This window comes from Eucalyptus grandis, chromosome 8 (assembly GCF_016545825.1).
Source record: "Eucalyptus grandis isolate ANBG69807.140 chromosome 8, ASM1654582v1, whole genome shotgun sequence".
NCBI lineage: Eukaryota > Viridiplantae > Streptophyta > Magnoliopsida > Myrtales > Myrtaceae > Eucalyptus > Eucalyptus grandis.
Genome location: NC_052619.1, coordinates 43,937,592 through 43,950,121, shown reverse-complemented (window position 1 = coordinate 43,950,121; position 12,530 = coordinate 43,937,592). Strand labels below are relative to the sequence as shown.

At 42.5% G+C, this 12,530-nt stretch overlaps 1 protein-coding gene and 1 long non-coding RNA gene across 2 annotated transcripts; one reads left to right on the top strand and one right to left on the bottom strand.

Annotated features, from left to right (window-relative positions):
• The first annotated feature begins 6,487 nt into the window (after positions 1-6,487).
• LOC120287260 lies at positions 6,488-7,467 on the top strand. The gene is made up of 4 exons (XM_039300003.1): positions 6,488-6,747; positions 6,905-6,985; positions 7,108-7,187; positions 7,334-7,467. The coding sequence occupies exons 1-4, from the start codon at positions 6,488-6,490 to the stop codon at positions 7,465-7,467; spliced, it is 555 nt and encodes a 184-aa protein (XP_039155937.1).
• Positions 7,468-9,963: 2,496 nt separating this feature from the next.
• LOC120286901 lies at positions 9,964-12,159 on the bottom strand. Its single transcript, XR_005545616.1, has 2 exons — positions 11,697-12,159; positions 9,964-10,305 (listed from the first exon to the last, which is right to left on the bottom strand). It is a non-coding gene; the product is annotated as an uncharacterized LOC120286901 (long non-coding RNA).
• Between the last annotated feature and the right edge of the window lie 371 nt (positions 12,160-12,530).

The following is a 12,530-nucleotide window of genomic DNA, read 5'->3' as shown; positions in this document are numbered from 1 at the left end:
ATCTTTGTCCGATATGTCAAAGTATTGGCAGCTCTCGTTGAGCCCGGAAATTAAAGCTTCATGCCTATCTTGGTGCTTCCTGAGATGGCCAGTCCCACCTCCGAATTTCGTGAATAACTTTTTCCTACAAATCGTGCACGCCACCAACTTTGTACTATCAGGTAGGACCTGGATTTCAAACGTCTGTCTGTCAATGGATGTTCGACACCGTGAAGCCTGCGCCACATTGTCCGAAGTTCATTCCTTGTCGGAGTTAGCTATAGAGTTTTGCCGAGGGAAGGGATGTCGACCTCGCCTCAGGGAGGGGTGTGGGCCACTATCGCCACTACATTCACAAATAATCATCTAATTGTCATGTCTCGTCATGAGTGGGTTCCTACGTAGCCGGGAGTGAAGAAATTGAAGTGCTGAAGGTGGTCGGCCAAACTTCCAACTCACTGTGTAAGTGACCTTGACCATTGGGCCGACCACATTTTGAAAAAATGGAGGAGGTCGTCTCCAATATCCTCTGCACTACAGCTCCTTCCATGTAACATCACTGTTACATGCTTTCACCGATCAATATGGCAGCGACCCACTCGGACAAAGCCCCCAACCAAGCAGAGCCCAGATAAAATCACGAGAGCGAATTGAAAGCCTTCGACACCTCAAGGACCGGCGTGAAAGACCTCGTCGGCTCCAGAGTCTCCAAGCTCCCTTATATCTTCGTCGACCACCAGCCTTGATCGCCCAACCGCTCCGATCTTCAGCATTCTGATCGTGGATTTGGAAGGAGTTCATGAAGATTCCAGCAAGCGCAAGGAGATGGTCTGCAGAGTTTGCCAGGCGTGCGAGGATTGGGGCTTCTTCCAGGTGGTGAATCACGGGATTGGAGATGGCATCCTGAGCGGAATCATAGACGGCGTGAGGAGGTTTCACAAGCAGGAGAGTGAGGTGAAGGAGGAGTTGTATTCCAGAGATAAGCCGAAATAAATAGAAAATGTTCAACTACAGGGCACCAATTAGGTGCAAACCCATTTCCTTACATAAACAGCCCAAAAGATTAAAGCCATACATAAAGTAGCTCCCAAACCAAAAGGGAGCTCAGACAGGACAAACCATCAGTTATATGAAAGCAATTAACATAAAACGATGACATAAAGTTTCGAATATCTTAAAATCATGACAAGCCCGAAACATACATGTTTAGAGCTCATCGTCTATATTAAAACGTTCCTTCTTTAAACTTTTGCCGGAAAAGATGCCAATATCTTAATTTAAGGAGGGATTACTCCAGCAGATTTCTGTAAGTAATAAATTCATCAATTTTTCTTTCAGCATAGACAAAGCTCTTAACACCTGTTTATATAGAGTCAGACATGAAATTTTGTCATCACGCAAGAATGCTCAAAAAGCTACAATTCTGCAAATGTTTAAAGCATTAGCAAAACTGACCTTTCTTCTACAGCAGGAATGAGACCCTCAGTCAAAGCCACTCCACCAATCTAAATCACAAAACCGTGTCATTATTCCCAGTCAATTTATAGCAATTCAAAGAACATCGTGGGTATGCACAAGACTTAGAGTCCTATGCTGCAGAACAGTTTTCCGTTGAGATCGACACATCTGTCAAAATAATATAAAAAACTACTATACATAACACGTGACACTCCCTGCAAGCAGAATTGAAGAAATTGCGGAGGACCTACCAGTTGAAAGAATACTACTAGTGATTGCTTCAGCAAGGCCGACCTTCTTTTCCTTATTAGGTTTTGTTTGAAATATCATACAGCCGTTTCACATTGGCAATCCAATGTTAAACCCAGGATAGAGGCTATCCGCCATGTCTGGCCGTCTGGGATAATCAACACACCGAGTTACTTCTAGCATATCCTCATAATCATTAAACCTTGCAAAACAACCACCATTTTGGAGAATTTTTATCATGATTAAACTTGATCTGAAAAGTTCTTAGAAGTAACAATTTCACTCACCAAGAAGGAGGTGGTGGAGGATATACATCTGCCGTGAAAAGCGTTGGATAAAAGAAACCCATAGGAGGTACCTAAATAGAAAAGAACCATCAGTACATCTCTAGAAAGCTATAAATATAGGAAGCAAAGTAATATAGAGATGGGAACTCAGTTTGGGAAACGTATATTGAGAGCAGTAAGCCTCGTCCTATGAGATGCAGCTGCCATCCTGTCCTCATATGAGTTAACAAATGCTACAACATCAACCTCCCCCTCCTCAGAGCATGAAACTTAGTCTGCGGATGAATGCTAAGACACGACTTGTCTGAAAGAGAGCATGCCACACATGTTTTTGTGAATACTGTGATAGGTATATATGGTTCCTCCACTGAATAAAGCCCCATTCTCACATGGGTTTCTACAATTAAAAGTGGAGCATGGGCAAACGTTTTCAGTGCTCACGATTATAAGAATTCTGATTCACACCGAATCTTAATTGCCAAATCAAAGGGATTCCTAGACAACTCACTTGGATGTGACAGTAGGATTCTTTCAGTTCGTTTAGCATCAACATATCTACAGGCTTGGCCAACATGTCAGTGTCAACTTGAGGCCATGTTTGATGATATCTCTGGGTCCATATGAGGCATCTAAATATATCCTGAAGCTCATTACCCATTGAATATCATAATCATTGGATGTTCATGAAATAGTTTTGAGTCCAATTAAACAATAAAATAGATATACTGGACAAAAAATACAAAGTTGCATGCTGAATTAAGTTATCTTAAGATAAAAAACAGTATATTGGTCAAAAGCTCTCTATCTGCAGTGTGGTACCACATAACGATAGCCAGACCTCACATGACACAACCATCTAATGCTGGTGGTTTCTCGGTTGAGTTTTCTGCAGTTAAGAACAATGTTGTGGAGAGTGTGATCCTACTCATGATCAATGAAGGTTTCTAAGGGAACGGATTGTAACATCATATGGTGGATCGTAAGATCCTAAAAAATTACACCAGCAACACAGAAATCTTGGATAGTCCTATGACGTTTGTTAATTATGAACATTGTGCAACATTAAAACTTCAAAAAAGTTCGAATTTATAGTTTATATACTTCATAAACAAGAAAAATCAGTACTTTCTATACCTGAATATTGGATATACATATTTAAAGGTCAAAGTATGTCAAAGTTGGATCAATGGGATCAGATGGGATCAGCATGATGGCATCAATCCTATGATTTTTCTTAGCTTAGGATCGGGAACATGTAAAGATCCTAGCTTATTAAGGTGCTCCTTAAGATTCCAATCTTTTCTTACTTTCAGATGAACTTTGGGAATTGGATGAGAATGCATGCTAGCAAAAGTGAGGAGAAGAGGAGATTGAAGCATTCCATTCCTCCCACGGTATTATTGCTGATTTAAAGAGGGAAGTGTTGGAAGCTTATAGAAGGAGAAGCAAAAACAGCGTTTACTTCAAACCTCGTTGACTTTTCGAGAGAGGTCATTTACTGAGAACCATGTTTCGCAGTGGTGGCAAACCTCAGTAACTTTTTTTACAATTAGTCTATCTTATGCTTTCCAACAGAAGAGCAACTGTTCAGTTGTGGACAATTAGTCTATCTTATGGAAGAGACGAGCTGACCCTAGAAGAGAAGGTACACCATTCACCACATTTTTAACCATGCTACTTCGCTCACACTTTAGCTTGCAACATCAAACATGCACCGGAACGAGCTAATTTGGAGCAAAATACTATAGCCACTTCAGATTCAGCCGTCATTTTTTTTCAGATAGAACGACAAAGAAATTTTACAGCAATGGAGCAGCCACTGTCTCAGCCCCTATCCACCACGACATTATGAGCAGACCACACTCCTTTTGAATTGGCTATATAAGAAGTCCTTAATTTTAATGGGAACTTCATCAAGTCTCTGCATTCCTTATTGTTGGTGTCAACCATTGTGACAATCCCCTACATTGAAAAATAATAGGAGTCGGCATAGAAAGTTCAACCGAATGTTGCATGGCTACGGTTATCAGCACTTGGTAATCAGATTTGATTTTGAGAATTCTAATGTTGCTCTCAAGAGCCACTGTCGCCTTGCACCGCTTTGCCTCTGTTGAGTTCACAGATACAAATGGCAGCCACTGCCATGCCTTCGATTTCTAAAACCAAACCATCTGTGTTCAGCTTGAACTATCCATCGAGCGGTGGGTTCCATCGGACTCTCCAAGTTCCGTAAAAAAACTGACTTCAGCTTGCTATCCATGGTAACATTAAAATCAGAAACTTTAGTCCTAGCTTGCATGATCAAATTAGAGTTAGGATAGCCGTCATCAAGATTTTTCCTATTTCTATTTAGCCAAAAGAGTCCGAATCACCATTGGGAACAAAATTTTCCCAGAATATTGAGATTTCTGCACTAGCATTTGGCGGTAACTTTCTCCGTTTCCTTTTGTGAATTTCACCAAGCGAGACCTTGGATTAGTGATGTCATGGCCCAGATGCATTTGGGTTTCTAAACCTTGGAAGGCCCACACATTACAGACATAGATGCGAAAATTGTCCGACCGAAACCAAAGACCGGATTCTTCTTCTTCGCTTTCGCCAATCACACTGTAAGAAGATTTGCCCTGTTTTTCTTTTACCTTCTTTCGGCCAGGCCTGCATCCGTGAAAACAAGAAGGGGTTGCATTCTGGGTGAACAAAAGCAGGCAAGGAAGGAATCATTTTAGCGCTAAGACAGTCACTCTCAGTCAGTGCATCGTCCATTTGATTCCCAATTTCACAGCAAGAGACATTAAGAGAAAGAGAGATGGAGGGAGGTGGGAAGTGGGAAGTGGAGATCAAATTGAGAGACGATTACACAGCCTTTACTGCCTAAACCTTCTTGTCAATTAAATTCCAACATGGTTTATATTTGTATAACTCTGTTTGAATTGAAGTCGTTGACTTCTGCATTTGTCTGCGATATTTTCTATCTGAAATTGGCAAAGAACCCGTCTCTTTTAATTAAAAGCTGAAGAACGACTTTTAGTGACAGATATTTCGTCACGAGAGAAATTCCGGTGGAACAAACTGGTAATCAATTTTTCTTTCACTGTGATACTAATTGACAAGGAAATGGGTTGCCTGACACAATCATAGACGAACTCCAATAACAGATATCTTGATGCATTAGAAGCTGAAGACTGCAAAACAATATACATACGTCCTCACATAGACACATAGACACTTAGACATTCAAGCTCTTTGGGTAGACTTCTATTCTTTTTTGGGTGGCGCCAGGTGGAGATTATTTGTTGATTGTGTTTTTTGGGTGCAGGAACTGAGCTGACAGTACTTGAATTCCAGAGTAAACTACATCCAAGGGTGCAGTGGCTCTGCAGTCTCCTCTTGGATAACAATGCTGTATAGATTTACATAGAACAAGAGGAGAAATAAGTTATCAAGAAAAAGTCATCAAACTCTTTCGAGTCCTTTACTAACCGTCAAAGAAACAAAACTTCCTCAGAGGACACTATGCCCATAAAAATGAAAACACTTCATTATCTTGAATACCGTATGAAGAACAAAAAACAGTCGAGAGAATTGCCTTAAAATACTGGAACTTCAAGTAGCCGACTCAAAGGATAGAATAATAAGATAATTGAACAATGAAAACAGTGAAGTTCACAAAAAAGGGCCTCCTCTAACTCGGGGGATGAAGAACTAGTAGGTCCAACAATTTTTTCAAAAAAGCTTGCAAACCTTGCGCTGGAAAGAGCCGCTGTTCGTGACCTCCTCATCCAAGAACGGAATCTTCAACAACAATGCTATCTGAGATACACTAACCCACATGTTTTTTTTTTTTTTTTTTTTTTGGTAAAGGTACACTAACCCACATGTTAATACTGAGAAAATTTAAAAATTTCAAAGGCGATTTACACTGCCAAAACTAAGGACAAATAGCAGAAGTCAACTCACAATATTGTAAGCCTTCTCTGGCGCCGTGTGTTCCGCTGTCGTAACTTGAGAATCGAGCATCTGAAAACCCCAAAACAAAAAGAACGAAGTCAGAAGGAAACCCAACGAATACAGAGAACGCTCGGCTCAACACAAAGCATCAACCCCCGCAATGCCAAACCCAGACACTCCCGAAAACCAAACAAAAAGAGGAAGTCATCAACATCGTGGGACCTGGTCTTGCACGTTTCACTTGGGGAGCCGGCTGGTGTAGCGGGCGATGCAATGAGGGACGACGAAAGGCGCGTCCTGCTGAGCGGGACCCACTCCGATGTTCGCAGAACCTATAAAGGTCGAGCAGGGGTTTTGTTCAAAGGAGGGAGGTACTCAATACAAGAGAAAGAGACAGGTGGGAGGAGTACCAGGTTGATGACGAGGAGATTGGAGCCTCTCTCTCCGAGATGAGCTGCCCAAGGAATCGCCGTCTTCAAATAATCACTTGCAATGAGAAACATAGGGAGCTGCGAGAGATTCAGTGAAGAAGCTCGACGACTCGATGGAGAGAGAGGAGATTCACCATGGCGAAGGGATTGCCTCCTCGTCCCCCGGAAACCCCACGCCCTCTTCGAGCCCGAGCCTTTTCTCTCTCTTTCTCGCACTACACAACCAGAGCAGCGAGAGCGTCTTTGATCTTGCTCGCGAGCTCCGGCGCGGCGATCGTCTCTCTTCGCTGCCGACCCCCGAGCCCGCCGGCGGCGGCCCGGATCCGGAGATTCTGCCCCGGGAGTAGAAGAGCGCTCGGGAGCTTCTCGGTCGCGTTCATGGCTTCTCTCGAGAGGTACGAGGCGGGGGTTCGATCTTTCTTGATCAGTTTTTGCTCGCGAAACTCCGTGGAATTCCGAAATTGTCCGACCAACTTCGCCGGAGCTGGTCCTCCTTCATTCGGTTTCTTTCCTAATTTTTGTCCCCGGTTTCTCATCGTGCTTGCCTCGCAGCTCTGGGCCGGAAGTGGTCACCATCGACGTTCTCGCGGCCAGGGATCTGGTCAGCTCCGGCCACCGTTTCCTGGACGTGAGGTGAGATGAGAGCCGCCTGCTTGAAAAAAAAGTCGGAAATTCCTTCTTGCTTCTGCGCTTCTTCTTTTCCACGGACATAGTTTAATCAGAACGAATTCATCGTCTGAGTGTCGATTTCTCAGGACCGAAGAAGAGTTCAAGGAGCGTCACCCCGAGGCGGAGGACGTCTTGAACATTCCCTACCTCTTCGTTACCCCGGAAGGTGATGGATCATGAGAATTTGTCATCTCCTTTCTGGACATCGACTGATGCTTAAACTCTCTTGAAAATCTTTAATGAAGTCAACGTGCTTTTCTTCTTCTTCTTCTTCTTCTTCTTCTTCTTCATCTTCTCGGTGGGGTTTTTTAGGTAGAGTGAATAATCCTCAGTTCATGGAGCAAGTTTCATCGGCCTATGGATTGGAAGATCGCATTGTGGTCGAGGATCTTCTCGTCCGATCGTCTCTCGCGCTCGCTCAGAGAGAAAGAGAACTGACTGGCTAACTGAGACGGAAGCCGATGATGCCCCTGCGGGTGCGACGACGCTTCTTGAATCGTGAACGAGGCTTAAACACTACACGAAGTTGAACTATTGTGCTTTTGTCTGGGTTTATATATAGTTTTGCTTTAAAGTTTAGTTGGAATTTTGAAAAAAAGGTATACGAGTTTAACAAAGCCATGTCTTTATGACATCGACACAGACGAAAATAAAATGGAAATCTGTATTTTAGTTTAATTGTTACGGTTGTTTTGAAGTCATAATGTCTTTAATTGAAATGCTAATTGGATTATTTTGTTTTTAGTACTTTTCTCAAGGGGAACCTCTGTCTGTGAAAGAATAAGAATGCATGTTGCTTGATCTTTCTAAATTTTGGATTTCAGTTTTGCATTGTTTTTAATTTCAAATAGTCGCCATATTATTAATTATTGAATCGTGAGCTCTTCTGATGTTGCGTGCATCACATTTTTGCATGTAAGTGGAAAGAAACAACTCTCCAGTAACAAAAGAATAAAATAAATTTGAATTTTCTCTTGTTAAGAAACTGATTTATTACTTATGGTTTTCAATAGATATATTTAAATAACTAATTAATCTCTTATTTATATTTCATCATCCTCCATTATATTAAATACAATGTTTCGATAGCTAAGCAAATATTACGAGCTCTTTACAAATTCTATAGTTTAATTAATCATGTTTGTTCATATAAAAACGAGAATGCATAGGATTCAGACATGCGACATGATTGTTGAAGTTTATTCCATCCAATTGTCAGACACATAACGTGATGGTTAAGCAAATATTTACGAGCCCCACCCATTACGACGACGTAGTTGCAAAATTTTGCGCAACCATGGGTCCCTGAGAGCCTCTTGGAGGAGGCGATCAACAGATCGTGCAAGTTCTTCGAGAAGGAGACGGATGCCAAATTTTTTTTACAAAGAGGGTCATAAAAAACAGCAACATGGGACTTGGTAGTTTTTTTTTGGGCCAAAGGGACTTTATAATTCAGTCGCTTTTGATTGGAGGAACAACATATTTTGGGGAAAAATACTAAAAAGTCATAAACCTGTTCGCATTGGCATCATTCATCATAAACTTTTCATTGGACGATTCGGTCTAAACATTTTACATCGGTCGATTCAGTCCATCCGCCAATTTTGGCACGCCAACGCCGACGTGGACATCGAGCGGTGACCAACGATGACGTTGCAATTTTTAAATACTTTTTTTATTTTTTTATTTTTATTTTTCTTTTTTTTTTTCCCTTTTCTTTTCTTCCTTCTTCTTGAACTGTTCAGCGAGCCTCCGGTGAGGCTCGCCGGCCACTAGGCGAGGGCCTCGAAGCCCTCGGACCGTTTGGCAAGGGTCGTGGCCCTCACTGGCCTCTCCTGGGCGCCGGGCGAGGTGGCTTCGCTCGAATCTAGGCGAGGCCAGCCTCGCTCGCGGCCTTAGGCGAGGCCGAGCGAGGGCCGCGAAACCCTCACTTGGCCGAATCACGGAGAGAAGGCTACCTCGGAGGAGCTTCTTTGCGACCGCCGCCAAGGAGAGGGAGACGAGAGACGATCTAGGGAGGGGTGCGGCGGCGGAGAGAGGACGGCAAGCGGTGAGTGAGATTGACAGGCGGAGCCGGAGGGAAACGGAGGAACTGGCAAGAGGAGGAGGTCTTTGAGGCCCTCGCCTAGTGGCCGGCGCCGGTGAGGGTTTGGCCCTCGCCCAGTGGTCGGCGAGCCTCGCGGAGCAGTCAAGAAGAAGGAAAAAGAAAAGGAAAAAGAAAAGAAAAAAGAAAAAATACCAAAAAATATTTAAAAATTGCCACGTCAGCGTCTGGTCACCGGCTGATGTCCATGTCAGCATTGGCGGGCCAAAATTGGCCAGATGGACTGAATCGGTACTGATGTAAAAAGGTTTAGGACTGAATTGGTCCAACTGAAAAATTTAGGACTGAATTGATACCAATGCAATAGGTTTAGGACTTTTTTGGTACTTTTCCCGCATATTTTGCTTCATGACTTTCCGTTGGGTGTTTTTCACCTTTCGAAAAGAGGAAAACTTGAGAGAAAGTTCACAAAGTGAATGGTAAAAGACAGTTTGCAAAAAAATTGCGGTAGTTCATACAATTGCAGAGTAAATGGTTTTCATTGTATGATACTTGATGGCCTTTTCTATTTTCTTCAACAAATCAAGGGCTAAACTAGCAAGCGTACGAAACTTGAGTTATTCACTTACTTTTCCATTGAATCGGCTAGAATGGATGTTGAACACTCATGAAATGAAAGAGCCAGTTACTTCGTTTAGCCAGCGAAGGCAATTGCTACCGCTGAATCTGTACAAAGTTTCTCACCTAAATTCCACTACCCATCATAGCATATAATCTTGCATCTAGTCTCAATCAATGATACAAATCAGTAAGACGATCCTTAATGACTAATAATTTTCACCGATGGGAACCTCGGAGGTGGTCATTCCGTTCTTTTTGTATGGAAGAAAAAAAAGGATGTTCCATGACGGTTGACTTTATTCGCGTTCTAGCAATAGCAGTAGCAAACTTTTGCACCTGAGTTAATACAAAATATCAACACCCTTTGTTGTATTCTCTAGGAATCAGTCCAACCATACTTTTACGGCAGCTCTAGTTCAGTTTTCTAATGCATCGCAACATTTCTGGCAGAGAAATGCTGGAGTACTCAAAGCATGTGATGAGAATGGGTTCTCGTCTGTTTGAGCACTTATCAGAAGCCCTAGGACTCCACCCAAATCATTTGAAGGAGATGGAGTGTGGAAAAGGACGGGCGATCATGTGCCCCTACCATCCGCCATGTCCACAGCGCAAGTTGACCCTGGTGGTAGAAAAGCATTCAAACAATGACTTCCTCACAATTCTCCTCCAAATATCAGATTGGAGGACCTCCAAATGCTTCATGAGAACTAGTGGATCAACGTTCCTCCAATACCTGGAGCACTAGTCATCATAGTTTCATGATTCAATTCCTTTAAACTGCATGCTGCTATAGACAGGTACGTGCACTGAGTACCAATCTAAGGATCGATCGGGTTCTTCTATGCATTTATGCTTGTTGATCCACATCACTTTTAAAAAGACTAAACATATATACATATATATATATATATATATATATATATATATATATATATATATATATATATATATATATATATATATATCAATGATCTGTTACTTGCATTGCATCCGGTTGAAATTCACTGGCCACAAAACACTGACATGTTGTCTGGGAATATGTTCAAACACTGTGGAGCCTAGTACATGATGAAGTAAAAGTCAAGCATGCTCTTAGTTTTTGGCCTTACTGAGCAACGCTCGAGAGGATGGCCCCGCCCAATGAAACAATGCAAAGGCAAATCCCCATCCTAACACGACTTTTCAACGCATGGACTTCAGAAAGAAAGCAAGAAGGGATTTTCCTCTAATCGGTAACATCAGAACCACATCTTTTCGCAGTTCAGCTTCTCATGTCTGAAGGCATATGATTGTTAAATTAGCTGCTCACAGAGCTCAGTACCTTAGCTTCAAAAGGGTCCACTTTTAGATGATTTATAAAACTATTGCAAGTCTCAGCATCAATCAAGGTTGTCCAAGATTCACCAAGTTGTTGTCTGTTATACTCAGATGAACATTGAAATTTCTATATGCTTTACTAGATCATATGGACCCAGCTCGTAGATAATAGTTATGTTTACCTGGGAAGTCCAGAGACTCCCTTAAAGTGATGACAAAGAGAGGGCTACAAACCAAAGATGCCTCTACATATAGATTTCTGTAATTGCAGAGCAGTCAAGGGCTAAGACAATATCGAACCATCCTGTCATCTATCATTGTTCAACTCTGTCCTAACAGATTTTGTTTTCATAAATTGCAAAACTTTGTGTACTAGCCGCCCGATCCTCCAATGGATTGGCCATTATTAAACAGCAGTGTCATTTTTTATGAACCTCATAATTCTAAAGTCAAGCGGAACCTCGTAATGGATGTCATTGTTCTCTTCACTTCTCTTCTCTCAATCAATCAATCAGCTATAAAGAAGATGCTCATATCATGTATCGACATTGTACTGTCTCCATAACACTCAATTCATAATCCAAATGTCTCCATAACATTCGATTCATAATCCAAACTTATTACACATTCACAGTGAAAATTGAATTGCAGTAGAGAGAGAGAGAGAGACAGAGAGAGAGAAACAATGCCTACCATTGATTTGGCCTCCGACTCCGGCGAGCAGAAAGCCACGACAGAGCAGGCGACGACTTGAAAGCCGGCGTCAAAGGCCTCGTCGACGCCGCGATCACCGAAATCCCTAGAATTTCGTCATCCGAAGGCAGGCAGCTCCGAATCGAGCGGCGGATCCGAGAATCTCAGCTTCCCGATCATCGACCTCGGCGGACCCGGCCAAAGAGGAGGGAGGAATTCGACAGGATGCGACGCGCGTCGGGGACGCTGGGGTTCTTCAGGCGGCGGTGATGGAGGAGATGAAGGAGGGGAGGGGGAGTGAGGAGGTTGTACGAGCAAGACGAGGAGGCAAAGGGTGGCGTTTGTTCTACACGCGCGACATGACGAGGAAGGCGAAGTGTGAGTGGAGAGACGCTATCCTTCTTTTTGATTTTATCGGATGTCTCCGAAGAGACATCCTTCTTTTTGATAAATATTTGCACTGCGACCTGCGAATATACAGTGAAGGGAAGAGAAATTAGTTAAATAAGAAAGAAAGGTAAAAAAGTTGAAAAAGGAACACTATTGATAGGTGATGTAAGTCTTTTCTCGTACCTCTAATGCTAATCCGAATCGGACGAGTCATCCTCCGAAGCAATGAGTGGGCCGGGCACGTACTATTCATCATCCTCCCAAACAATGATTGGGATGTGCACATAAGCTAGGTACCTTCGATCCAATAAGGGACACTTACGAATTCTCATTTTCTTCAAACGTGTAAGGTTACGTATCTCAAATGGTATATGCTTTAATCTTTGACAGTTAATTAATTCAAGCTCTTCAAGCAAAAAGAAATTTCCAATCCATTTAGGCAAA

Excerpts from the sequence above, each read along its gene's own strand:
- LOC120287260 (XM_039300003.1), top strand. The coding sequence starts at position 6,488 with ATGGCGAAGGGATTGCCTCCTCGTCCCCCGGAAACCCCACGCCCTCTT. Across the intron at positions 6,748-6,904 it reads TTCATGGCTTCTCTCGAGAG|CTCTGGGCCGGAAGTGGTCA; the intron begins GTACGAGGCGGG and ends CTTGCCTCGCAG. Across the intron at positions 7,188-7,333 it reads CCTCTTCGTTACCCCGGAAG|GTAGAGTGAATAATCCTCAG; the intron begins GTGATGGATCAT and ends GGGGTTTTTTAG.